This window comes from Paralichthys olivaceus, chromosome 17 (genome assembly GCF_024713975.1).
Source record: "Paralichthys olivaceus isolate ysfri-2021 chromosome 17, ASM2471397v2, whole genome shotgun sequence".
NCBI lineage: Eukaryota > Metazoa > Chordata > Actinopteri > Pleuronectiformes > Paralichthyidae > Paralichthys > Paralichthys olivaceus.
The window spans coordinates 2,665,743-2,693,675 of NC_091109.1; the positions used below are offsets into that span (position 1 = coordinate 2,665,743).

The 27,933-nt window shown below is 40.9% G+C and overlaps 1 protein-coding gene across 13 annotated transcripts; it reads right to left on the minus strand.

Moving 5' to 3' along the window:
• Positions 1–509: 509 nt before the first annotated feature.
• esyt2b (extended synaptotagmin-like protein 2b) lies at positions 510–27,765 on the minus strand. 13 transcript variants are annotated; one of them, XM_069512797.1, is made up of 25 exons: positions 27,048–27,765; positions 23,278–23,319; positions 22,606–22,740; positions 22,211–22,287; positions 21,439–21,511; positions 18,779–18,868; positions 16,044–16,099; positions 11,796–11,916; positions 10,650–10,826; positions 10,445–10,527; positions 10,012–10,060; positions 9,358–9,447; positions 9,173–9,268; positions 8,384–8,485; positions 7,907–8,017; positions 7,519–7,581; positions 4,366–4,440; positions 4,002–4,088; positions 3,747–3,896; positions 3,269–3,636; positions 2,916–3,014; positions 2,513–2,644; positions 1,729–1,834; positions 1,576–1,625; positions 510–1,472 (listed from the first exon to the last, which is right to left on the minus strand). In XM_069512797.1, the coding sequence occupies exons 1-25, from the start codon at positions 27,444–27,446 to the stop codon at positions 1,400–1,402; spliced, it is 2,904 nt and encodes a 967-aa protein (XP_069368898.1). In that variant the 5' UTR covers positions 27,447–27,765; the 3' UTR covers positions 510–1,399. The 13 variants fall into 13 exon arrangements, with proteins under 13 accessions (XP_069368898.1, XP_069368897.1, XP_069368901.1 ...); XM_069512796.1 differs by having other exon boundaries at positions 4,366–4,443; XM_069512800.1 differs by lacking the exon at positions 8,384–8,485 and having other exon boundaries at positions 4,366–4,443.
• Positions 27,766–27,933: the final 168 nt, after the last annotated feature.

A 27,933-nucleotide genomic window follows, 5' to 3' on the forward strand; every position in this document is an offset into this window, starting at 1 on the left:
TCCCAACCCAACCGTGCTGGTGCAAGAAAATCACATGTTAATTTGTTTTTTGAAGTGAAAATAAAGATCATATCACTCCTGCAACAAAAATGCATTAAAAATAAATTTGAATGCATCGTCACTATTTCACAAACAAACAAAAAACAGGAAAATTGTGTCATGTGCACGTTTTGAATCAGAATTTAAAAGATGACAGAAGCTTTGTGGTTGTGTGGCTTCCTATCGAGTTTCTATTGAGAACCTGACAGTGAAAATAGGCTACATCAAGACAATGATCCAAAGCAGACCTTGAATAACTAAAATCCACTTTCACATTGTCCACATTGAATTAACATTTGAAGAAGCATCTGTAAGGACTGTTTGTTTACCTGCTTACTTCTCTTCACTCTCAAAGATCAATGAAATGTGTTATTTCACCAGAGGGACTCAACCTTCAGTAAACATCTATATATTTACATCTAATGTGGGAATATTTCATGACACCAAACGTGTAAAAACTGGTGAGACGGTTTTCAGAAGAGAAACGGTTTATTCTTCAAAAGCCATGAGGCACCAGTCATTCAGAATAATGAAATTAAGAAGGCCAATAAATTACATAGTGGGTTTTTAAGGCACAGGATAGAGAACAAGAAAACATTTAAAAGCTCCAACAAACAGTTACAACTGCGTGGCAAAACATTAACATCAGTCAGCCCGGCTCAGAAAATGAAAATCATTGTCTCAGTTTGCTCATTTTGTTTGAACAACAATCAAAGTATTTTTCAAGTATCCTTCATTCGTATTATACAGAACTTGTTCATAGCCCTAAGATGCCACCAGCTCCTCAGTATATCTCAAACAAACAGTATTGCACAAAGTCCTCTTAAAATACACAGAGCAATCTTTTTTTTTTTTTAATTCTTTGCATATCTGCATTCCATGTTTGTAATCAAGCATAAAGACGGATAAGAGATAAACAATCAAATAACACTTCATGACAAAAAATATATATAAAAGTCAAAACTGCTACTTTTGTGATTGATTCTGTTCCTTTGGAAAGAGTTTTCTCACACGACAAATTTGTCCCATTTAAATAAAACTACGGACAAAAAGCAAAAACAGTTTTGACGGATTTCCACATCATTTCCTTTAAGGAAACATAACGTTATGAAAACCCCTGCCAGTCCTTGTAACTGTATTAGCAACGTTATATTTACATAAAACACTGACAATAGAGGCGTGTCAGTTTGTGAGTTTCATTACAATATGTGAAAATATCTTCAAATCATCACTCATGAAATATTTATAGAGAATGTTCATAAACAAACATGCTGAAAAAACATCCTGTAAATTATATGAAAAATAAAAATAATGTGCCCTTGGATTAACAAGATCACTACACTACAGCAGAAACATGGTTTCACAATGTGAGGAGAGGGTCTTGAATGCTTGTTATGACTTGAGATGATGATCCGTCTTCACTTAAACTATACCTGCAAGAAAACACAATACAATTTAATATTTAAGCGATGGAACAGGCTTATCATTGGTTGAAGAATTGACTCAATTATATACAGGAGAAGAGATAAAGTTTACCATTGCTTCCATCCTCTTGCTACATCCTCCCCACCTAAATCTACCAACACCTGCAATTTTTAATAAAAAGTAAGAAATAAATTAGGTTACTAGAGAAGTTGGGTCCAGCTCTGTTGCTAGAGAAGTTGGATGGAAACAGAAGAGGAAGTTTACCTTTCCTAAGAGCCCTTTGTGTTTGGACAGGATGCTTCCTCCGTTCTTCACTGCGACATCCAGAGTTCTCTTGTGCAGCTCCACCATAGATACACTAAACTCAAACCTATAAAAACACAAACGTGTACACAAACATTTTATGACACCATAGTTACTCAAATTGAAATACTTAATAAAAAAAAAAGAATAACAGGACATAAAACATAAATCTTTGGAGCTTTATTACTCAACTGCAAACCAATAACAAATTCTAATCAGCTCATCCCTGAGTCTGAGTGAATGTTTGTGCCAAATGTAATGAAATTCCCTATTGGTGATAGAACACGTTCACATTTTAAAATGAGGTCACTGTGACCAAATTGGCAGAATATCCCTCAAAGTGTTTCTGAAATTGGAGACAGAATCCAATCTGCTTCTGGTCTGACTGTATCTTTGCTCAGAGAGGGCAAAGCTTTGCTGCAGACATTTAACGCTGCGATCAAATATTTATTACTGAGAAAATTGTTGACATACTAGAAAATATTCCATGACTGCAACTTCTAAGTGCAGTCTTACAACTCTTACATCCTTAAGATACCAAATGAGCTTTAAAGGTCTATGAAAACAGAGTCAGCTGTCGAATGTATTCACAAGTTCTAAAACTAGAAATTCATAAAAAATACAGTATAAAGATTTCAGAACGCAGAGAAACAACCACACTCATCAAACCAATAATAACAATAATTCTTATATTACAAATATGCACAGACAGGATTATTAAGGAAGTGATACTCTCTAAACCCACGTTTGATCGTAAACAGGGTTAAGGGTCCTCTTCATCGTGCTGGTCTTCCTCCTCCCAGTCCGGCTCTTGTCAGGCAGCAGATATAGCCGGATGAAGGGATCGGAGCCATCTTTGGTGAAGGCTATCAGGTTACTGAGGACACACAGGACAAAAATGATTCACTCACATGTTGCCAGGCACATGTTGCTCTGGTTATTGATGTATGTTAAATGCGCTGTATATTTCCACACTGAAGCATGATGGTCGGCTTGTTGAAGAGTCTCGACCCACGAATCACAATGACTTGAGACTTCAGCCAAAAATCAAGGACAAAAACAGTCTTTCAAACTACACTCTGGAGACTCTTAATGCTTCACAGCAAAACACAGTTTTACATTCAGTGGCAGTCAGCTGTGGACCTCACCGGGAGGCGTGCACCACCACAATGAGCTTGTTCCTCTGGGAGTTGTGTTGAACAGTCAGCTGGACCTCACCCAGGGGGTGCTGGCCAACGGCCGAGCCGCTGCAACCACACCAGAGACAGTCAGGGTCAAGTCAAGACACTGCAACTGAATTTATACAGCACACAAGTCAATGAATGCGGAGATAGACGGATTGTTTGAAAGGTCGAGAAAGTATGAAAACAGATACATGAATGAATCAAGGTGAAACGATTTAAAATGAAGTATGAAAATCTCTGAAATGGGGTCAGTAAAAGCAAGAAGACGTTTGGTTGGAAACAAATATAAAAATAATAGATCCTTTTTGCTTTTTTACTTCTGCAGCTGACGAAGCCGTTGCTGCAGCTCCAACGTGGCGAAGGGCAGAGAGATATCCGAGGCCAGGCTCGGTGTGGACTCGTTGTGAGGCAGGTGTTTCTGGGAACTCGACATGCAGGTGCTCAGGTTGGAGACGCTGCGACGAGGACTGGCGGCGTACGGCTCGCCGTCCCTGTGCTGCAGGGTGAGGGTGGAAGTGTTCACAGGGGGTGGGGGAGGTGTGGGCGGAGGCAGCGGGGAGTCTGAGGTCGAGCGTCTTTGGATGGGGGCCGTGGTCGGCTGTGGCTGTGGCAGCGGCACGCTGGATTTCCTCACCCGAACGGAGGACGGCTGGTCGGAGGAAACCTGTTTCTCAAGGGACAGGATCTAAAGGATTTCGAGACGGGAAAAGTTTTGGAATAACATGCTGCGTATGTTTTGATATAATATAAAGTTCTATAACAGTAAACACACACAAACAGGCAAAGCATTTTTACCCTTAGAGCCATTTTCAGTTTGATGGTGGAGCTGGGCCCCGAGTTCTTGAGCGGAAAGCACTGAGTCAGCGTCATGTCCTCCTCCACCAAGAGGCTGCTCAAAGGCACCGTCAAGTTACCCAGCGTGCATTTGTGCTTGTCATCCTTTACCTGTGTGTTGAGGAAGAAGAAACATCAGCTCGTCAGCTCCTCCCACTCTTTGGAGCGCGTGCTTATGAAAAATACATGCTGTCATGAGTCGTTATGCAGGATTACCTCCACTTCCAGCTCCTGCCTCCTGGGATTGTGGACGAGGAATGAGAGACAATCTTCCCACAGAGGCTCCTTGGTCTTGTAGCGGATCTTTATGGACAGAAAGGTTTGTTAGTGGTTAATTGGACACTTAGAGCGGCTAATTAAAAAACACTATTCCAGAGAAATCGATCAATGGAGCTTTTGGTCATCATGTATTCATGTCTTGGTCGTCCAAATACTTTCTACAACTTAAAAAATCCCCAGCACAAGTGAACTTTTTCTCCTTGTCTCATAACCTCAAATTGCAGACTGATAAATCATTTCAGGAGAACAAAGCCGGGACAAATTGGACAATGTAATAACAGTAATGGACTCTATGACTCACCTTACTCTCCTGTGACTTGTGTCCAACAGTGAACTGGACGTATGGGCTGGGCTCGGAGCTGCTCTTCTTCCCAGCCTGCTGGAGAAACAGAGACATGGGCGTGTGAGCTGACTCTCCGCGATGAAGAACCATCACCGACACACAAAGTAATTACACCCAAACTCAAACATGAGCTTGTTGTGAGTCTTTATCGAGCACTCGATGGTGAACACAGTCGACTACCCTCATGACAGGCAGGGCTGCAGGCGGAGAGGCTAACATGCCAAGTTGTGTCTCCTCTGCAGTCTAATTTTAGTGCACCGAGTTCTGACAGCTAAGTATTATTCAGTATTGCTTACAGAATAATAATACCCTACACATCTATAAGCCAGGGGCTGTGACAATGGATGGAGACTACTTGAAAACCCATTCTTCCACTGGAGGGTAGCGCTTAAACTGACTTTATTTCTCATCAACTTTAGAATGAAGCTGCACATTGTAGACATGGGCTGCTAAATACAAGGAGGAAACATTGCTGTGTTGCTTCTTGAGCTCCGTCTGAGGGTTTCTCATTTTTTTCTCCCCTGTTAAGGTGTTTGGCAGAGTCAGTGTGTTGTTTGTTCACTTTACTCATTTTATTCTCTTATAAATTGCTTTATTTACACTGGTAGGTACCTCAGAACATAATTCAACTAGAAAATGCTTCTTGATTTAATCCGTGTTGTTTGTTTATTTGAATGAATTGCTTATATCAATACAGGCATCGATGTGAACACCTCAAAACATTCTTCTTCCAGAAACCTTTTTTGTTTAATTTGATCTGAACTGTTTATATATCTTATTTCTACTTTTGTGTTATTTATTGTCTTCCTATGAAGCACTTTATAACTGTTTTGAAATGTGTTACATAAATGAAATGTATCATTTATTATTATTATTATATACGGTTTTAATGTTGTTATATTCCATTAATGAAAGATTATTTTATTATTGAGCTATGCGAGGTGGTTGTGTCATCCACTATTCAAAAGGTCGGTGGTTCGATACCTGGCATCTCAGTCTGCATTCCAATGTGTCTTCAGGCAAGATACTGGCCTATTAAATTGCCCCTGGCTGTGCTGACAGTGTGAGAAAGGTGTGTGATACAAAAAGTGCTGCATTGATACACTGTGTAAATGTCTGAGTGATTGAGTAAAGTGATTTGAGTGGTCGATATGACTGGAAACCGCTGTATAAATACACTTCATTCACCATGTTTTCCTTTGGTTTGTTGCTGTTTTACAGCTCTGCAGGAGTAATACTGCATTCTGTGGCTGACAGCATGGAGACATCATGCATATGGAAAGGTTAAATTGAATATTTTATTCTGTGTGAATTTAAAATATGTAAAAGAAAAATCAACACACCAATATGATCATATGGACCAATAGGAAAAGATCTTTATAGTTAGGGGACAGGTTACATTTTCGAGAAGCCAGTTAAATGTTTTCCCTGGAGGAAAAAAAATGACCCATGACAGTTTGATTAGCCCTGGGCGAATGGCCCCAGGTCAAATGCTGCCAATCAGATGTTTAATCTAAGGACCAACATGGAGGCTAATTAAACTCAAGGCTGTAAAAGGGTTTCCTGGCAGTTACTTATACAGAGATCAATTTATATGGAGCCTAATGCCAAGTATCTATGTTATCAATTTAATTTAAAATGCAACAGTACAAAAGTTTTTAGTGAAGATTTGTCTTTTCATTTTTAGGGAAGAGACCCATATGTTGGACTGAAGCTCACACTGGTGTCCACCTCATTGTGAATTCACTCTCAATGATAGAGACGTGTTCATCCACAATATTTCCCAATGTTCTCTGAATCTCTGTTCTGATGTCAGACCCACAAGGAGACTTTGCCACATTTAAGCAGCATTTTAGATTTCCAAACATGTCCTCGGTACAGACAGACTGAGGGGAAGGAAAGTGTTTGCACTTCATTTGCCCCGTAACACCAAATAAAACTGACACACGATGCTGCGGCGGGTTCCACAGAGGGAGTGTCACCGAGTGTGTGACAATGGGATGCTGGAGACTTCCTGGAAACGTTAACAGCAACAGACGACTCGTGCCACCTGGAACAATGCAGCAGTTGATTTCTGAGTAAGGGTTTGTGTAACCTGAGGCTGTGCTTGATAATGAACAGCTGACGTATTAGCTTGTAATATTATCACTTTACTTAACAGGGAAATCATGGTTGAAAAACCCACAGTGAGGGATATTTGTATCACTATTGTTCTCGCCCCTGACACAGCCACCCTGAAACCTGAGGGCAACACAGAATGTGGATTTTTTTAAATGACAAACTCAAAACCTACATTTACATGGAGTTTTTATTGGACTATACTTATTTATCTGTCAAGTTTTGACAGTTTCACAGACGCATCATTGTATTCTATTTTATTAGAATTGTACAGTTTTTCAAACATGTCTTATTTAACACTACTATTATTTTATCTTGATCTTTTCTGACCTCTTTTAATATTTGATCCCTATATTTTTCTTTGTTTAGCTGCCTTTGCCGTTTCCTCATTTTAAATTTCTGAGATTTACGGCAGCATTTTTTCAGTCCTAGTTTGTTTTTCCCTGGCGGTATTATTTTAGGCGATCTTATTCTGTAAAGCAATTTGTGTTTTATTGTTTGTATGAGAAGTGCTACACAAATAAAGTCTGATTGATCAATTGATTACAACAGTGGTTAACAGACCGAACAAAGAAACATTCTTTGTTAACTCTAGCTTGTAGTAACGCAGAGTGTGTTGCTCTGTATGTGTCCTGTTGAAAACTTATCGACCTCTAGTGCGTCAAAACTGAGGGACCAGTGTAACAGTGTCTGTTTAAATATGCTTAAGAATTGACAGTTTCAATCAACCATAAAAAGATTAAAGACTGATAATTGCCCTTTGAGTTAAGTAACACTTGAGTGCAACATTAAACTCTTGCATGCACATCCACATGAAGAAAGAAAGAAAGAGGTGTACAGCACAAACAAGACACACGACAGAAGGTACAACCATCCACCTTCATGCACATTGCTTGTTTCACAATCACGTGACATCAGATGGTGCTTGAGGGCCAACACAGGAGAGACACAGGGTGTACAATGTGCACATGCCATCCAATTTTCCCACATTACCTTCAGGGCCTTAAAGACTGACAGTTGCTTCAACCCGTCATAGGTGAAATCTGACAGGTTGCTCTTTAAGCCACAAGGAGATTTGGGGAGAAAATCACACCCACAGTTAGTAGGACGAGACTGATTTGGCATGGTGAAGAAGAGGCGTGAGACAAACCCAGAAATAATTAGAATTAAAACATGTATGATGTGGGTAAAAGATGAAAAGGAGAGTGAGGGATGGTGTTGTTGCTGCTGCAGGAAGCTCACACTGCTAAATCTAGTTGCGTATGTCGTAACAACTAGATTTAGCAGTGTGATGATAACTACATAAAATGACAGATAAAAGCTTTCTGAAAAGTTTATTTGACGTGTACTTTGACTATTTAGGTTGGTCCCATCCACTTACATGGAGGAGGCGGAGTATATGACCTGAACTGCAACCTGCCACCAGAGGGCGATCCAGATGATTTGGCTTCACTTTTAGGCAGCTGGCAAGTCGTCCATCTTGATAAACACTCTATGCCACAGTGGAAATGTTTTAATGAGCTCATACAGACAGAGAAAATGATTCGCTCTGTAAGCAGGATCTTACTGTACATATCTGATATTTAGCCTTGAATTAAGCTTGAGAATTTGCCCAAAAAAAATGCATCTGCGTAACAATCAGGCATAGATCAACTAGACCTGAGTCTTCGGTTTGATTGTCTGCTTCTTGTTAATAGTTATTGGAAACTACGAGAAACTTTCATTAGACGTTTACAGTCGTGCAGCTAACACATGCTCCAAGATACAGGTTTTAAAAACACCTGTTACTGTTCAATCCACATCATTGCACACTGCTAATGCTAACACCGTCACGATGCAAACGCTCTGGAGGACTCACAAATATTGTTCTATACGCTGAAGTATTGCTCTCGCAAAAGACGAGGCCAGATGCTCTCCTCTCACTCAAGTTTCCACAGCCTAAGCTGCCTGTGAAGACACTCTTGGATGAAGAGGCAAAGAGAATAAAGAGTTATGAGGACTGACATTGGCAACAAGTGTCATATCAAAATTAGATATTAAACCGAAGGACTCCAGACTCTTTATGACCTTTAATGCAATGACAGCACTTTAAACCTTATTGGAAGAACATAGTTTAGCACACGGTTTTCTGGGCTCCTGAAGATTGAGGTTATAAAGATTCACGGTTCTCATATTATTTTATATGAGACAGAATCTTTGACAAGTAATGACTCATTCATTTAACTAAAGAGCCATGTGGTACAACAGGCTACAACCATAATGCACTGGTTCTTTTCAGACTAGGTTTGCTGTATTAAGGATAATGAAGAAAATAATGAAAAAAATCGAGCCTGGTTGTGTTGTTAACTGTGAAAAACAAATTACAGAGAACATAAAAAGCAAATGTGATGAAGTGTCACAAAGCATGAAACAGTATGGTGACAGGAGAGTGGGGCATTGCTACACATTCATCAATAATCCGTTTTTAAAGAGTGCTACACTGGAATGTCTTACTAAAATGGTTCAGTGTGTGTGTGTGTGTGTGTGTGTGTGTGTGTGTGTTTGTTTTGGGAGGAGAACAATTATATGTCAGTGCTAGAAGAAGTACATTAAGCTACAGTTTCCGGACAACATTGCCAATGTCAAAATAAAGAATGCAGTCTCTTACTGGGAGGTTCTTTGCTGAGTCCAGATAGACCACCAGCAGTGCTGACGACAGCCCGTCATTGGCCAGGCTTCTGTCTGCCCGCACACTCCGCAACACCTGATTGGAGGAGAAGGACAGGACAAGTGATGACAGACGTCTTCTACTGTCCTGGTTAAGCACGATTCATTATAAACATGTTATTTTACCTGGTCCAACTTCTCAGTAGTGGAGAGCAGAGACAGCCACTCCAGTTTTAAGTGGAGCTTCCCCGTGGGAGCTTCTTCCAGGTCAAACCACTGGAATAAAAGAGTTCAACCTTTAGGGAAATTCATGTATTTGCTTTCCTATGGAGAGTTCGATGACAAGATTGACCTCTAAAACTCATATACCAATTCTAATATATACATTATATCCAGATTCTTTCATCCGTGAAAAAAACAGACATGCTTGTGGAGATGTTTTTAGACATCAGTCATCCGCCCACTGACTCGTTGTGAATGTTCTGGATTATTTACCAGGTGATGGCAGGAAAAGTTCTGCAAAAAGTCCGGAACAACTGGGTCTGACATTTGCATTCTCACATACAGCTAAGTGTATGTCTGAAAGCTGCTTTAGAGCAGCTGGAAGGCTGAGTTTGTCATCTTTGGACAGAGCCAGGTTGTGTTTCACCATTTCAGTCTTCAGCTGAGCTAAGGCAACCGGCTGCTGGCTGTAGCTTTATATTTATTTACATATGCACAAAAGGGAATCAATCTTCTCATACAACTCTGGACAAGGAAGGTGAATAAGCAGATTTCATGGAACTCTCAACAACTTCTAATCAAAGGGACAATATAAAATGGGCACTGAAAGTGTCTCACCTCATCAACCTTCTGTTCTTTGTGTAGCTCAGTCATATCGATCATGAGGCTGTGAATAACGGGACATTATTACTCAAATTTGAATGGCAAACACTAAAAAGACAAATGACACCTATTAATCCAAACAGAGTGAGTCCAGGTATTGATTGACTGCCTTGTGTGGCCAGCACTGGGTGTTGTGTTACAGCCTTGGGATAAAATAATCTTTTTTTTGCCCTTGAGCCTGTGGAACAACATCTCTACTTCACTTTAATTGATGTAGGCAGAGATACCTTCGACAATCCGCCCAAGGTTTCAACATTAATAGGTAACAATATACCAGATCCGTAGCTTGCCTGTTAGCTGGTAGACAACAAAGAAAGCTTGTTCGTACAGACTATGTTTCTTCTGATATACGTGTGACAGGATCAGAGCAAAAATGAGAGAGACTCACCTTCCCAGGAAGTCGTCTTTGTCCGGATCTTCATCAAACAGCTCGATCTCAAGATGTTGACCTGAGTACTCGTAAACCAGTGCCTGACGAACACAACGTTAAATAATCAATCAATAGACGGATTATATATCTTCTGTAACGAATTGAAAGAACTTGAAATAAAACTACGATGTTATTAATGTCCACCGCTGCTCAAACCTGTCACCTCGTAAACTTCATTCCATTTGGGATGGAGGCTCTCCTTGACCGTTTTGCTCCGGAACTGCTGGTTGCCAATATGCACGATGCCGTAAGGGTCGGATTTGCCCTTGATCAGCCCTCCCAGAAATTTATCCTTCCCTTCCAGATCCTGAGCCTCCAAGAAGTGGATCCTCAGGACTCCCTGTGGACACGTGCGGAGCACAGCGTTAATGGGGAGCGACTCGGAAATAGCAGCATGTGACACTTGGAGGCCACAGTGGAGTCAGAGTTGATAATATGTGACATTACCTAGAGTGCTCGGAACGATTGTGTGAGGCAGAGTGAGAGGAAAGTGTGGCTTGTTTCCAGAGTTAGATGTTTGTGATTAAAGTTAGATCAGTTTCTAATTACATTACACTGTAACTTTCACTAAAGACTAGTGTGTATGTACATGTACCAACATCGGACTAGGGCTGCTATAATCATTTATTTCAATTGTTAACTGATCTGTTAAACCATTTACTTCATTAAGCAATTAAATGTTTAGTCTATAAAATCACAGAACCTGGTTTGTTTTTTGTCTGAATCTCACAAAAACATTACATTGAAATTCAATAAACTTCAATATGAAAACATATAACAGAGACAAAAGCAGATGCTCATATTTTCACTTTACACTGTGCACTGTATATTATTTCCTTGTGTTTATACTGTACATTTACCTATTTATTTAGATATTTTATCTATAGTTGCCTAATAAAGTATAAAGAAGAATAATTGTTAACATTTATTAATTCTCAATCAATTATTCAACTAACGTGGCTCCACTTTAATGAGTAGAAATTGTTTAACCCCAATGAGGACACTGCTCGCACTGGCACATGCGGAAGTCTGTATGCTGTTGCCATGGATACAGACAGCAGCGCTACAGCCTTGACATGCTTTTTGTTGTTTTAGTTTCGTTCTGTTTTAAGGCTGAGCGTTTACTTCGAATCCCTGAAAACAATTTTATGATTAAAAAGTAAAGCACACAGAACCAATCAAGGCTTAAAGCCAGTAACCATGAATTCCCTGGATGTTTTACAGCTGAGTATATGAACATGGACAGTTAGAAGAGCCATTATAAACATACTGGAGTTAATTGGAGGCATTTTAAAAACTGCATTAGTACCTTTGGCATAGGGAAGCGCAGCTTGGCGAGTTCCACATCCCCGACCAGAGGGATGGTGACACGGTTGGGTAAAACTAAATAACTGTAGATTATATCTTGAATGAGACTGTCAGAGAGGCCACTGTGGAGAAAGAGGGAAGGGTGGAGAGAAGTGGGGAAAGAGAGATAAACAGAATAAAGCAATGAATTATTTAAAAGACAGTAAGGGTGCCCTTGGGTAATAAATATTCTCCTTTAATCTCAGTTTAGTGCAGTACATTTCTGTTTTGCATGTGAGAAGATAGTAGGAAAACTGGAGTTGGTCCAAGCATGTTGCTGCTGCTCACCAAGAAACCTGTGAATGTCTATGTGATCCTCTAATGATTCAACACCACGCAACAATAATGACAGTGAGGTCAGAGCATGGTATCGGGCCGCGCTTTGAAAAACAATCGTTGTGTTTACAGAACAACTCTTCCGTATATATTGAACTGGATGTTCTAATCTAAAGAGTTCACAAACTGCCTGAGACACCAAATGGAAGTGATCCTGAGATTGTCTTTGGAGTGATCAGAGCTACTCCAGCCCATGTGTTCCAGTGAGGCTCTCCAAACCAAGAACATGCACTTACAGTGGTTCAAGCATTGCAGTTGTAGAAAATCAAAACACAGTAAAATGCATACTTGGCCAAAGCTGAGCTAACTAAACATTTTACTGAATATAAAATGATTATGCAATAGAAATGGGTAATTTGGGGGAAATAACAACAAGAACTTGAAAAAAAAATTAAAATTAAACTGCCAGAACAGATTTCTGGATACTTAAATCTAACATATGGACATATTAATTTAACCTCTTTTTCCTGTTTCTTGCAATGGAAACATACTTTTGATGATCCGATCTTTTATCATATATCTTTATTGATTTTTAAAACTTGAAATATGGATTGTTTGCGTCATTCAAGTCAAAATTTATCATGTGCAGGTTCTATACACACCCTTATCATTTTCCTAAATGATATAGGATCTTATGTCTCCAGTTTGTCAATGATGATTAAAGCAGGGGACTGATAAGACTTAATCCTCAAGTGAATGAAAGCCCTTACTTAAAAAGGGACTTGAAGGAGCCTACGTTTTTCAAAATCTTCTCTAATCCCATCTGAGCCCAGAGCCTGAAACCATGATCTGATTTACCAGGTGTAAACAATGTGGTTCCCCGAATAGGAGATAATGCCAAAGGCTACCTGGCATAGTTTAGCAGACTATAGTTGTAGAAGCTCTCTGCAGCCTCAACCTCCATTCACCTTTGAACCACACACATAAATAACCTGATTACAAATTAATTTATTAGCGTAATTAAAAAGGAAGTTGAAGAAGATGGATATTGTGGGGTTTTATTTTATAGTTATTGCTCTCAGCTCTTGTGGAGCAGTGTATAAATATTTCTGTGATTGCAAGGCTCACAACTAACTCCCACTAATTTCCTCTTCGCTTTCAGTCAATTCATAATACACAGCAGCAATCACAGGCTAAAAAGGCCAGAACTAACCATTCAGACTGAAAATCCAGAGTCCACCAGCAAACACAGAGTTTGATTATGTAAAACATTCTGCTTACAAGAAACACTAAAATGAGATTGATGAGATCTAAATGTCAAACCACCCGGATTGCCGGCGGGGGATAATTTGACAGCAGCCGTGACACGGTCTAGATTGTGAACGAGTTCCAGGATTTATGATTTCTATATTTAAGTTCCAATCTTGGAATTTATTACTGTAATATAGGTAATGTGATTGTTTATCATAAATTTGTGAGAATGCTGATAAGAGGCCCCTTCAGGACAAAACCAAACATTCTTTTAAAAACAGAAGCTTCCTACAGCCTCTCTACGACACGACACTGAAGCCGCAGAGATACCATCTCCTCTCACAAAGACTCCAATGAAACGAACTTAATTTAGCCACCTGTGTTTGTCTGGAGTCAGGAGAAACATTCATTTGATCAATCATCAGCTGATCCTCCGATGAAACGGTGGGCTCCTCTCTGTGAGCCGATTAGAGACATTATGACTCTAATCAGAGCCAAGGCTTTTTTTTCCTGTCCAGAAACGAAGGTGTAAACCTGCTGCATCAGCTCTTGCTGCACCCCCGGGGTAAACATTCCAATAACAAAAGACAAATGTCTATCATTTTTGACAGGCAATAATGTTTTAGCTATCCTGGTGGCACAGCTCATAGGATGGCGATGTCTGTGTGCTGGCACACCAGACTTGAATATCTCCACGACTCTGAGGTGGAGGACTTGACAGTGAGGGTACATTTTAGATTACTTTTGGGGTCTGCTAACTTTTCCTCTAGCGCCACCATCCATCACCGACAATTTTTTTAAATGAAATGTCAAAATAAATATTGGATAAACTGCTGTGACACTTAGTACAAACGTCAATGTCCCCCTTAGGATAAATTGTGATCACTTTGGCGTCCCCTGACTGTTCCTCTGGTGCGTCATCGAATCAAAATGTTTAATAAGGCCAATATTTAGTTTCATGACTAATAAACAACTAACGACATTCTCATCATCGTACAACAACTGTGTTCAGTGCGTAGATTGTACATATAAATAGGCGTAGACTCCAGGTCCGGGAAGTGAAGCCAATGTGGAAGTGTCTGAAACTTATACTCTATCAAATACCAGCAGAGCGCCCTCCACTGGTTTTAAAAGAAGTCCGTTTCTGTAGAGGTCTATGAGAAAATGACTTCTCACTTGATTTATAACATCAGGTCAAGTCTTCTTCAATACAGCATGACGTTCATTTCGTTAATAATGGTCCCATTTAGAGTAAAATAGACAATAAAGCACGATATGCTTTATTGTCTGCTCTGTCCTTCTCTTCCAAATATGGTTACATCTGGTTTCAAAAAACAATATGGTGTTAGAGAAAAAGAACACGAGGCTTCAAAACTGCAGCTCACAAACCAATGAGTGACATCACAGTGGCGTTTTAGCATTAATAATCAATGTTAGCTATCCTAAGAAAAATATATGTGCTAAAACTCATTGTGTTAGCATCTTCATTCTAAGCATTGCTACATCCAGGCAGTGTCACAGAGCTGCTAGCATGGCTGCAGACACTCAATCTTGTTTTGATTCCGATTTTAAACCCAACTCAGCAGTACTGACATATTCTAACATGTAAATAAACAAGTGAGACATGTTGCTGATGACAACATCAGCTGCAACAGAGCCAGCAGCTGATGTTGTCCGTCAGCAGCCGGAACCTCCACAGCCAACACGGCCAAGCGCACAAGCACATGTACACACAGACAGTCACATGCTGCATTGCACAAGTGCCGTGGATCCATTACACCCACAGGAAGAAATCAAACATAAGGGCTGAGGGGAGACTGGTCCCTGAGCCGTGCCTGTGTCAACGTGTCTGTCCTCACCAGCAGGGTATAGGACACACAGCCGTAGTCTCAGAAAAGCACATGCAGCACTTGCGCATGTGTCACATTATTTGGGCCGTAAATTATGTATGAACCTCTCAAGACAGCAGCGAGTAATTGTGTTGCGCTGTTGGCAACTTTTAATCAACTCTCATTTAATCGCCGCTCGCACAACACAACAACCTGCTGGGAGAAGACACTGAACATGAGCAAGACAAAGTAAACAAGAATCAATCGTCTCACAACACTTTTCTTGATTTGACCTGTTTCAGACCAGTTAGACCATGAAGCCATTATCTTTATATGGTTATTAAAGGTAAATTAAGGATATAAGTAACACAATAGATCACAATATGCTTGATCTCAGAGCGTTTTTGTAAAGTGCTTGACATGAAAAGAAGTACAGGTTAACCTAAATCAGCAGTCTGGTCACGCTCTGAGAGCAGGACCTGAGGCATCGATCACATCAGGAACCACACCAACTATTTAGCATAAAGTACTTTCAGTACATTTGGAGTAATTATCTTCTCAGTTAACGGACCCTCTCAAGTGAAAATACACACTTTTTTAAAAGATGTTAGAATCAGTGATTCCTTCTATCCTACACTAAAACCCCAAATAGGCTTTGAGAATAATTATTTGAAAGGTACAATTTCTTTAAAATGACCTTAAATACATTCTACATGATGATGACACAATAACGACGTAAACGTGATTAATGGCATGAAGTTGGCATGAGTCCAGGTTCCTGAAACCAAACGTGACAAACCTCATACCAATGACACAGAGGCACATTGTTAGTGAGCAGGAAAAGCTTGACTTACTTGAGCCCTGGAATGTCCAGGAGATTAGTGAGGCCGGTCCAGTTTATGTCCAGAAGCTAAAAGAACAAGATTTTTTGTTCAATCATTGAAATTAAGAAATTAGTTATCTCTTTTCCAACCTGAGAACAAGAAACAACCATAAAACTAAGCACAGACGGTTTCAGTTTCAATATAACTAAATAAGAACAGATCAGTGGAAGGTGTGAATGACAAATTCATCCCAACATTTACTGCTATTGTTTCCTGTGTCCTGTGCTATTCGTTTATCACTTGGCTTCTTGTTCTCTGGCCAACAAACTCCACTGATTACCAGCAGAGTTCTACACAAGTTGCAGCAAAACAAAACAAATCAACACTTATTTTGTGGGGAAACTTAATCTCTACTTAACCTACTATATTGTTGTTAATAATTTAAAGGGAAAAGGTGGGGCTTATTCCAGCTGGTGGTTATCTCAGTGTCTCAGAAAAACATCTGTTTTCTCACTTCATATATTCAACAGGAGAGAAAGTACATGGAAATGAACACAATAGTCTGTTTACTAAAATATTTATACAAGCAGGTGCAAGCCTGGTGGAGTCTCTGACTTTACTATAACATCAGTGCTGATTTATTTTCTTTTTTTATTCAGGGATGAATATGTGAAGAAACTGCAATTTGATTCACTTGTCGAATGTGGTGAAGAGAAGAGGTGTGTGAGTCCCTGGAATATACACACAGATCCTGCCTCTCTCTCAGTAAAGCTTTGATGTGCTCCTGCATGCTCCGAGCTGTAGGAGCAGTATTTTCTTAATGAGCCTGTTCCATCCTACTTTTCAGCCCACGTTGCTTCCACTGCAGCACATGCACTGAACGCTGCAGGGAGGAGGGCAGCACTGCAGCTCTGCGAGTGATGTCGGAGGAGTTGTGGCTGTGTGTGGGGAAATGGTGTAGAAGGACACACCCTTGATTTGCCTTGTTGTATTTGGGTATTTATGGTTACTAGTGTCTCCCAAATATAAACCTAGTGGTAAATGAGTCTAAAATAATAAGTGAGGAAACCAATTAGTCGACTGAAACTGTAAATAATTTAGACAGTTCATTTAAAACCTAGATTTGAAGTGATATCCAACAGAGAAAAGCAGGAAATCCTTAATTTAAGGCACAAATATTGCAGATATGGGATTTTTTTTATAATGATTGAAATGATTACTCCCCAAAATGTTTTGCTCGATCAAAATCGAATTCCACTTTCCACTCGGCTTCATGATCCATCACATAAAGTGTTTGTTCAACTGTGCCGGAGCAATAAAATCTCTCACAGTGTGTGTTACGTCTTTTTATTTACACTGCATTGAGTCGCATTACTGCAACCTCTCAGGCAGATGAGGCTGAGACCTCTCATGGTCTGGAAATGTTTCCTTTGGTACTCAGGATCAGACCTAATATGGCACCCTGAGGTAGGGACGGTGAGTTACTGGGGTTCCTCAGAACACAGTGTTGCTAGTTTAATATATGTCAACTGGAAGCAGGAGGAAGATTTAGATGCATTAGTGTGTGTGTGTGTGTGTATATATGTATACATGTGGGACTGCATCACGATTTACTAACTAGAGCTGCTGTTTTCTCCCTGCAGTTTCCTAAAGTTACATCTTCACCGTGAGTTTTTGCCGAGTGCAGTGAAATGTGCCAAAGTAGGGCTGAGTTCATCTGCAGCTATTTAAAGCTCTGCCATAGTTCCACTGGGTCCTCCCATTTGGTTTATCCTGGTCAAACATTTTGAAGCTGTGCAGCAGTGGCTCTGCACAGGGGTTTCCACAGAAATATTGATGGCATGTGCACTGAGAAATATTGGCTATGCAAGCAGCTGGTAATGTGAAATGCACTGTGAGGTGATGTGGATCGTTTGTCGATAGCATATTCCGAAAAAATCCACTGGCAGGTGAGACTGTGAAATGTTAAAAAATACATCCTGTGATTCAGCTTTGATTTTAATTATGAAATCCAGTTTTTGTCCATTATTCAGAGAAGCAAAGTAGGAAACCAGCAAGCAATTAGTTTTATGAGATGCAATAAAACACTGATGGGATAAAAGACATCCAGGACATTTTGTGATGGAAAAACGCTGAGTAAGCTCTTCTTGTGTCAAATAACATAATAACAAAGAATTGGTGTCAGACTGCTGCACCCCTTTATCTGCTGGAGAATATTCAAATACCTGGTTTTGTGTTTTAATATCCAAATAATATTAAAATCTCAGTTTAATATCTCCCTCAGAAGGGCCGAGAGGGTCGTCCACTAATGCCTGCTGCGCTAGAGAATTCTCAAATGTTCTAAACACAAGCATCTGGTTTTTTTTTTTCATACTAAAGTAGCCTCCCGGAATTCGAATTGTAAATATCAAACATGTCTGATAGTCGTGAGAACTGGATCAGATTCATAATCTGCCTGATTATCCTCTCGTGTGCAGAAGGTCCTTGATTTGATCCCCGGCTCCTCCACTGAGCACTGAAGACCCTGAACCATATGTTAACAGCTTTTTTCTCAGAGTGTGAATGTGTGAAAGAAAAACACAGGATATAGTCAGTGTGTGTGAATGGCTGTGAGAATGGGTGAATGTGTCTCGTAGTGTAAAGTGCTTAGAATTACTGCTAAGACTAGAAAAGTGCTGTATAAATGCAATCCATTTACTGGAACCATGCATTTATTCAGGTGTCACTGTGAACTGCGGTTTCCTTCTATCGACGTCTGTACTTACTGGCTTCTTGAGGAAGAACAGAGACAGAGCTCCGACAAGAGGCATGTCGCCAATCAACGGCTCCATGACCACTCTCAACACGCCGTGGATCTATGGAAACAAGAGGAACACACATGCACGCACATATTTACAACAACAGAGCTTAAAGGGAACTGACACCATCCTGGCCCTTGACATTCCTCAGCGGTGGAGCCGTTAGCTGCAGCGCATGACAGGTTGGAAACTCGATCGCAGCCTGTCTTCACACCTGCCCCGTGTCATCGTCCACCTTCTCCATAACTTATTATGACAATTACGAGGATTACGGTGTTGGAAGCGCTGGATGTGTCATGAGGACGCCACACAGCTGCTCTAATCCTCAGTGGGGGACAAGAGGATGTTTTAATTCTAAATGTGAATTGTTTAAAACCTGGAAAACTCATCTGTCAATTTGTCATCTGTAAAATGTAAGAATTTCTTACCTTGAACTGAGACATAAACCTCACCTGGGTGTAAGAATTCACACACTAATCTGACATTTTAGTTTCCTCTTTATGTCGAATTTTACATCCCAGAGATACCTGGACGATATGCTCGCCTCCCGCTTCAGGAAATGCTGCTATAGTGTGAATTTATCGTTGTATTGACAAAACTGTCTGAAGGACTAATAGCGTCTTTAAGTCAGAGTTCTCCACACAAACAACGGACGAGCAGGGAATCACAGAAACAGATGGGTCTCAATCAATGGATTTGTTTACAATAGAAAAATGACGACAACTTGAAATCAATCCTAAATAATTTGTTTGCAGGTTAAACAGGCTTGTTGATGAGGAGTGGGGCCACACAACGTGTTGATACTGGAATGGAACATTTTCTTTTTTTACCTTCAACTAACAAATGCTCTGAGTGTTTCTGATGCAACCTCAAAGTTCATGATCCTGTTGTTGACCCTTATCTGTTTTTTGCAGAAGCAAGGGCAGATGTTTTCCTGTGTCAACCACACTAAAGATGTTCAGTGTTCATGCTCGTCTCTTATGTTTCCTGTATATCACACTGTATGAGCATTCATTCTGAGAGTGAAACCCTCTGAGGCGCTCTATTAACACCCAAAGACAACTGCGGTCTGAGAAACTCTTCGGTTCACATCTTGAGAAAACTTTCCACCACAATACTTAATGCATTGATTGACCGCACTCCTCACAAAGTCGTCAGTAATCTAAGCCTTGTTAGCTCTGTGTAACGTAGACCTGCTCGATGGGGACGGATGTATTAGTGTTAATGAGCTGCAGAGATATGTAGGTCTGCCTGAGAAACATAATGAGGCCAGTGTGCAACAAATGTCTCCAAGGGACAAGATCTAACAAGGAGACACGGCGATGTTTCACCCCATCAGAAACACACAAAAGGACAGGTTTTTAATAAGAGCTGAATTATCTGCAGAGCTCACTTCCTCCAGACAAACAAACCAGGTGATTAACACCAGTAAAAAACAGATAAAAGCAGAGTTATGTTAAAAATCTGTTACCCAGACGCTGCTCAGTCACTAGATTGTCAGGTGCATTTGCACTTCTTAACATTTAAGCATCTAATTGTTCTTATATTGCTCTATTTTATAACCTCTCTCAAGGGGTTATGTTCTCATCAGCGGTTGTTTCTGTTTCTCTATTAGTTAGCAGAATTACACAATTACAACTGCACAGCTTTCCACAAAACCTGGTGGGAGGACTCACTCTGGGTTTAGATCAGAGGATAGATCCAGGATTTTCTTTCCCACTTACTTTAACATTGTGAGATGGATGGATCTAGATTAAAAAAATAAAGCATATTTATGGCACTGATATATGACTGTGTGCAACTTGGTGCAGCTTGATTTGATTTAAGGGGACTGTTGGGCCTTTGCAGAGATACGAGTGCTACTCCAGTTCTATTCTCTTTTTTTTTCCCTGTAGTCTGTACTTACTGCAATAACTGAATTTGCCCCATGTGGCTTAATCAAGGATTCATTTATCTTATGATACATGAAAATTCAGGATATGACGCCACTGACAGGCGACAAAATGAAACCGAACTTTAACTTGATTAAACCAACAGATTTCTCTCTGGTTAAAAACTGCTGGAAACATCTGAGATTAAGTACACAACTCAACAAGTCTAATGATCTTCACGTAGTGACACAGAAATGTCGCAAGTTATGAATCTAATTACTGAAAAATGTAATTTTGGTTGAACTGCTCACAGCGACTAACAGAACAAGGAGACGTTTTTTAATATCAAAGGGGATCAAGGCTAAATATTGTCAGGAAACAGCTCTGTAGAACATTTCATAACAGATGTCCACCCACAGATGCGTTACATGATTATTTGTCTGCTTGAAGTTACGAATTGTATTATTTCATGACTGGCGAGAGTCTGAATACACAAATTCCTCCATCTGCGGAGGTCCAAGGTTTCATTTACTTATTCAGACCAGAGAATGATTAAATATACAATTAAACCCTAAAAGCTTTCAGCATTAAGAAATGTTATAAAATAATGTTTTACGAAAGGAAAAATAGCTCCTGTTCAGACAGACCTCTACCTGGAGTAATCTTTTGTACATTCAGTGCTTCTTGTTGTTTTTGCAGAGAAATCGAACCTGTGTGAGGATGTGAAACAAGTCAGACAAAAGCAAACGTCCTCACCTGGATGCTCTTGATTCCAGCTTTGCAGTAGTAACGTTTGATGTCCACATCAATCTCCGTGTTACCAACAAAGCTGAGCGACAAAAAAAAAGTCTTTAGTGACACTTTGTACATTTAGACATCATGAGGATTTGATGTTTTGTTCATTATCTTTATGGAGTTGTTTGAAAGCTCCTGCTGAACAAACACTAACACGCATCACAGCGTTTTCCTCCAGAGGCTCATTCAGTCATTTAATCCTGTTACGCTTGTTGTTTTCCAGACCTTTGAAATGATTAAAACCCAATTGTAGACTATTTTTTGTGTTTATTCACCGCCACTATACCGCATCAATAAATCAATCAAACTTTATTTGTATTGCACCTTATACAGGTTATCATACAAACTATAATACTCTAAAAAAATTAGATAAAATACAAAGAAGAACAAAGGGAAAGAATTACATCATAATAATATGAACAGATAAGTGAAGTGGAATTAAATTTGCCACACAGATGCATAAAGTAAGTGAATTAACTGACGTTTATATACCATTCGAAATCAAAATCCAAAGGATTTTAAACCAGAATCAGAGAGATGCTAAAGAGATTAAACTAGAAACCATCTTAAAATGGGATCATACGACATTCTGACCTAACTGCAGTGACATATAAACACCTGCCAAAGTACCTCGGTGGAAGTTATCACAACAGTAGGTGTCTCCAGGACAACAGTTTGCATAATGATACACACACACACACACAGGATTTAAACATGGATCTGATTGGCTCACCTTATCTGTAGATCCATGATGATCTGTCGCTTATCCACATTCTCTGTATAAACCTTGACCCCGTTGACCCTCAGTGGCTACACCGCAATAGAAACAAACCATTACAGTCGCCGCAGTCCTCCAATCCATCAACACCACACCAACAACACCCCCACCCCTCCAAAATGCCCACGTGGTTAGCACAAGGTCGACCCCTCTCCTGACCCCACATGGAAACTATTTATGAAACAAGCACATGTATCAGCGTGTACGTATGTCCACATTCGAGCTCCCACACACCCTCGCCAGCTGTCCCAACGGCACCTGCTGCTCGTAGTCTGTTTTTGCCGCTGGAACAACGTGTGCTCAGTGTGAGTGCCCAGGAGCACAGTGCAGGAACGCTGAGGGGTGCTCACTTTTTCTCCTATGTCGATTTTGCTGAAGCACAAGGTGCTGAGGTGGGCGTTGGACTCCTTCACCGCCGGCTCGATCGTCTCGAGGAACAGCTTCTCCACAAACTGGCAGATATAGGGCCACATCTGTTTCACTGTCTGAGGGGAAACAGGAAGAGGAATCAACTTCAAAGATAAATTACAGTAGAGTTCTGATGTTGATGGTCTAAAAACTGGTTCCCTTTGCATAATGGAGTTACACTTAAGGACATGTACACGTATGTGCACTTTATGACATTGTATGATGCTGTACGGGATATGAACATCACGACATCAACTTCACCCTCCTTAGGCTGTTTCCATCACATCTTACAGATGCATCTCTCACACCGTGAATGATACAGATACACTCAAATATTCAAAATTCAAGTATTTAGTTAAAATCTTGTCAGACTCACACGAGAAGAACAAATGAAATTTTGATGCCTGCACACTCAAGAGAGCTCTGAAATTTACATCCAGGTTGTTGCCATGGGGACTAACAAGGGTTAATGCACTTTGCTGTGCCATAGAAACGTGGCAACGTTCACAGCCCCAGTGGGAGGAGGAGAGAGAGCAGGGGGGCAGCACACGTCCCATTTTCTCCGGTTTTCATTCAAGCAAACAAATGCAAGAGACAGCCGCTCAATTCTTTACCTTGTTGAGCCACTCCACTCGCTCCACGTCTGGGAAGTGCACCTACGACGGAGAAACAGAGCAGATGTGTTACTTTCAATACGTCTGATAACGCAGTATTTTTCACATGTTATCTTTATGGTGATATTTTTTCCCACTGGAATCTGACTCTAAATGATATGTTTAAAGTTCATGTGTGAAAGCCTGCAGTTATTAACCTGCACTCATATGTGTGAGATCCTGTTTTCATTTTCAGCATACACAATTAAGACTTCATAGAAAATCATTGCCTGTAATACCAGATGCCAAGGTACCAGAATCGACCAGATGAAAACAAGAAGGTCGATGTGTTATTAACTGTTTGCACTGGACTGAATGTGTAGTGTGTTCTTCTCTTTCTTCTCAATTTCTTTCAAATTGCTCTTGAATCATACAGTGCAAAATCTTATTTTTGAGTGCATTTTAAAGCTGTTTGAATCTGTAATATTTGTAGTGGCCATTAAATTACCTATCCAAATATGACATGATGTATTTTTACCGTGAGACGAGCCATACAGATGAAGATAAATTGCAGCCCCACCAGCAGCTCTCTGATGCTGTAATTTCACACACCGCTGCTTTGAGCTAATACAAGCATGCTTGCAGTGACAATGCTAACATGTCGTGCAGCAACATTTTGCTAATCAGCACTGAACACAAAGTATAGCTAAATAGAATAACAACAGTTATTAGTAAGTCATAAATCAAAGTATGTGTGGGACTGAGGTATTAAAGGTTCATCCAAGTTTCATCCATCCAGTAGTTGTTGAGACAACCACATGCTGGCGCTAGAGCAAAGTCAAATTAAGATATCTTGCAATGATGACGGATGGAGCAGGAATCTGGATTGTCTGTGACCATCATTTTGTGTTAACTGATGTAAGATAACTGACACTAGATGAACAAAAGTATAGAATCTATCTCCTCACATGTTGAGTGTGAGGAAGGTGCACTCCTGTTATTTGTGTTATCAGGCCAACAATATTGGGTTGAAGGGAATTTTACTGAGCTGGACTTTTCACTAATCACTGTGAACAGACAAAGTAAATCAGGCATTGCTTTAACATGAGCAAAAGCAAATGCCCTGAATTAAGTTGATAAGGAGCACAAAGGTGTCCAACCACACCCTTAATAAATGACAGATAAACAAAGCTGCCTCTCCATCACAACGAATTCGAGGCGTTTACTTCTTCATCTCAGCTGCAAGATGAAGTGATGCAGCCCGCCGGAGCGCTGGTGAGATATGACACTTGGTGCGACAGCTACAAGGGACAGCACTTCTCCTCATGGAGCCTGCTAAAGCGCTTATCCAGCATTTACGTCAAAGTGTGGCTGAAGCATTGACGGGATAAAGGAGACGGGGGAACACAAAGTTCAAGATAATATGACAGAATCAGACCCATGGTTCAGTTCTGAGGTGAAAATAAAACAGTTCACTGGACGAGACACTGGCAGAGCTTCTTTATCGCACCTGACACATTGACCCTATTCAGAAAATGTGGGTGAAGCGATGGAGGGTTTACCCAGGAGGAGGTGTTATGTGTTAAGTGCTGCCCGAGAAAAAGCTGTGAAGTGAAAAATGGAAGCAAAGCATCTTTTTTATTCCGACACAGCCATCGTTACTGTGCTGGTATAACAAAGAGTAATTTAGGTTTATGTCAAGTCGAGTTAAAACTCCCTATAATCAGCACAAAAAGTATAGAAACAAACATTTAAATACTTAATGAAGCTCCGAAAAAACAGATCCATGAACTAACGAGGCAGAGACAGTTTGATTTAGCTGACATGGACAGTAGTATCTCTTTTTAAGACACACAATACTTACCTCTAAAACTTCTGCCTACAAGTCACTGTGACAGAGGTGCACTGAGAGGCCGAGTGCAATTCAGACAATCTGACTCCTCCAGACAAAAAAAGCTTTCACTTAACTGAAATCCAGCGGAGTTTGAACAACAGCATATTGGCTTCTTAAAAGACAGTAACTAACGCCTCAGTATTAAAACATATACTTGATTTAACATCTCTATCATTGTCATCTTCATAGTATCTGTGGCACTACACTTTATTGGTTTGTGACCATGGGAGTGCACTGCACTGTATAAAGAGCTGTTTCAATGCTTGGTAAAGGTCAAGCAGACAAGTGTTGTAAATTAAATGAACGTAACAACAGCTTGTGAGAATATGTGCATTGTTTTCATTTTCATTCCCATGCAACATTAAACTAAAACACCTTATCCCCAGTCAGCCAGAGACTCACTCTTTGTGAATACCACTGAGGATTTGGCAGCAGACGTTCGGGAAAGTGTGCAGGGCGCTAAAAAAGGTTTTGTGAAAGCAATGCCATCTCTGCCGAGATTCATTTCTCTAGTGGGGAGAAACTGGCCCGAGCCAAGATTTAGAAGTGATGAGTCTAACTGGTAAAATCTCCCCCGCGATGACAGGACTGGTACGTTCTCAGCCTGTCAGTCTGAAGCAAACTAACTGATCAATCACTGTGACGCCCCCTGGATGTTGTCATGTAATTTCCTGTGATGTGATGGATGCAAAGCTACTGGCAGCAGATGTGATATATTTAAAGTAGTGCTTGACTCACTGTTTCTCTTATAAACCACAGACTCTGAGCAGGGGGTGGACTGAGTCCCTGTAATGATGCCTCTTTCCCTTGAGTGGGATACGCTTGTTCTCCCCCCATCGAGCTCCACCACTCCCCAATTTAATAGCCTCAATGCATCCTCCACGACCATGTGTCAGCAGAATAAGCTTTTAGCAGTTCTCAAAACATGAGACTGCACTGAACATCCCAACCCAGTTGAGCTGTGACTCTGGGGTGAGTCCGATATAAAAAGTATTGTATTTATAGTTTGATAAGTTGAGCAGCTGAGACTTGGAGCTCACTGAAATTTGCAGTTGTCAAGCTGTATTTTGCCCTTGGACGCCATTCGATTGAATTCAATCTCAACAAACTGGGCCCCTGAGTCGATATAACAAGGTTTTAGCAAAAAGAAATCTTTCCATTTTCACTCCCCAGAAGGAAACACACTGCACAGAAAAATAAAATAGAGTACAATCAATTCAAGTAAAGGTTTACTGAGGATGGATCGATAGAATATAAATTAATATTTTATAATCATTGTATAAACTCTATTCAGGGGACTAGATGCATTTATTAATATATAACTATAACAATTGTTTAGCTCTGCTCCAAATCAATGTATGTTTTCTGTTTGGGTACCACTTCATTAACGCAACCTATGTTCTCCATTCATTAATATACAGGGGCTGCTGAGGGCCCATGAGTGGGTCCCAGGCTAAATCCTAACAACTAAACTATTAACCCTGACAAGGAAAAGTCAAGAGCCCCAGTGTTATCTAACACTTTCTGCCAGGATAGTGTTACAGTAATAATAATAGAGTGAGTGCACTACAAGGGAGATAGCAGTGTGTGCATCCCAAAATAACAGGGACCCTGTGGGCATGTTTCTTTTCCAGTGTGGTGTCTGGTTCACCATTGTACCCTGCTGTATTTAGACTGGGGCTCAGTGTAATGTCACTGCTGGGAGGCACAGCTGCTCCATCGCAGCTTTACAGCTCATCCCTGCTCCTCCTGCTTCTGACACCTGATTGTTTTTTATTCCTGGAAACTCAAAAGTATTGTTCAGAAAAAAAAAACCTCAGAGATCAGCTCAGGTCTAAGGTGTGTGTGTGTGTGTGTGTGTGTGTGGACGTGATCTCCTGTGCTGTGTTTCACTCACCCATGGTGGTAAATCAGAGGTCGTCAGACTCCGCTTGGCTCCTCTCTCCTCCTGCTCGAAGAAAGCCAGAGCCCGGCTGAGTCTGCTGAGCTTCCCCCCTGTGTTCCTCCTCCACCAGAAAAACACAACAAGTCCAATCAGCAGCCAACTGAAGCTGAACTCGAAATAGCCCAGGGCGTAGATGGGGAAGATCAGAACGAACGTCTTGGCGAAGTGGACCCAGGTCTGGGTCAGCTCGCCGGTGGAAGACACCGGGGCGTCTTCGGGTGCGCTCCCCGCTGGGAGATCGGGAAAGTTGGCGCCGGGCTGCGCGGGGCTCGGCGCCGTGTGTCCGTTCTGTTTCGGTGAGACACCGGGTGAGTGGGCTCCTCGTACCGCTGTCATGCTGGCCCTCGGCATGCCTCGGTGTCCTCGGAGTTCAAACTGTGAAAATGTAAAAAATGGGGGCACGGTGTGGTTCGGTTCCCATGTGTGGTCGCACCGGAGCAGGGGGAAGCCTGTTCTCACGTAAGCTCACCTGCACACCAGCCCATCGCATTCAGAGGAAGCATTGGCAACTTAAGCGTTGATTAAAATCCAGGAGGCGCATTCCTTTAAAAAAAACCAGATGGTCCAGTCCACAGTGTCTCTGCCTCCACACCAGGGTTGAATGATCAGGTCCCGCAGCTGTGCGCTCAGAGAGGCGCCTGCACGTAGCCTAGCTTACAAACAGAAAAACACCGCCACCTGGCGGGGGACGAGCCGCTGCAACAATCACACCGGTACCGTCAGCGTGAATTAAATATTTCTATTCTTAAAAGCACACATAAAAAACATACGTATGCGTAAATGTAAAGCACGTGTTGATTAGCACCTTGCTAGCTCCGGCTAGCTCGCTTTTAATGTC

Excerpts from the sequence above, each read along its gene's own strand:
- esyt2b (XM_069512796.1), bottom strand. The coding sequence starts at position 27,446 with ATGCCGAGGGCCAGCATGACAGCGGTACGAGGAGCCCACTCACCCGGT. Across the intron at positions 23,320-27,047 it reads CCTCTGATTTACCACCATGG|GTGCACTTCCCAGACGTGGA; the intron begins GTGAGTGAAACA and ends TCTCCGTCGTAG. Across the intron at positions 7,582-7,906 it reads ATATACTCCGCCTCCTCCAT|AGCAACCTGTCAGATTTCAC; the intron begins GTAAGTGGATGG and ends TGTGGCTTAAAG.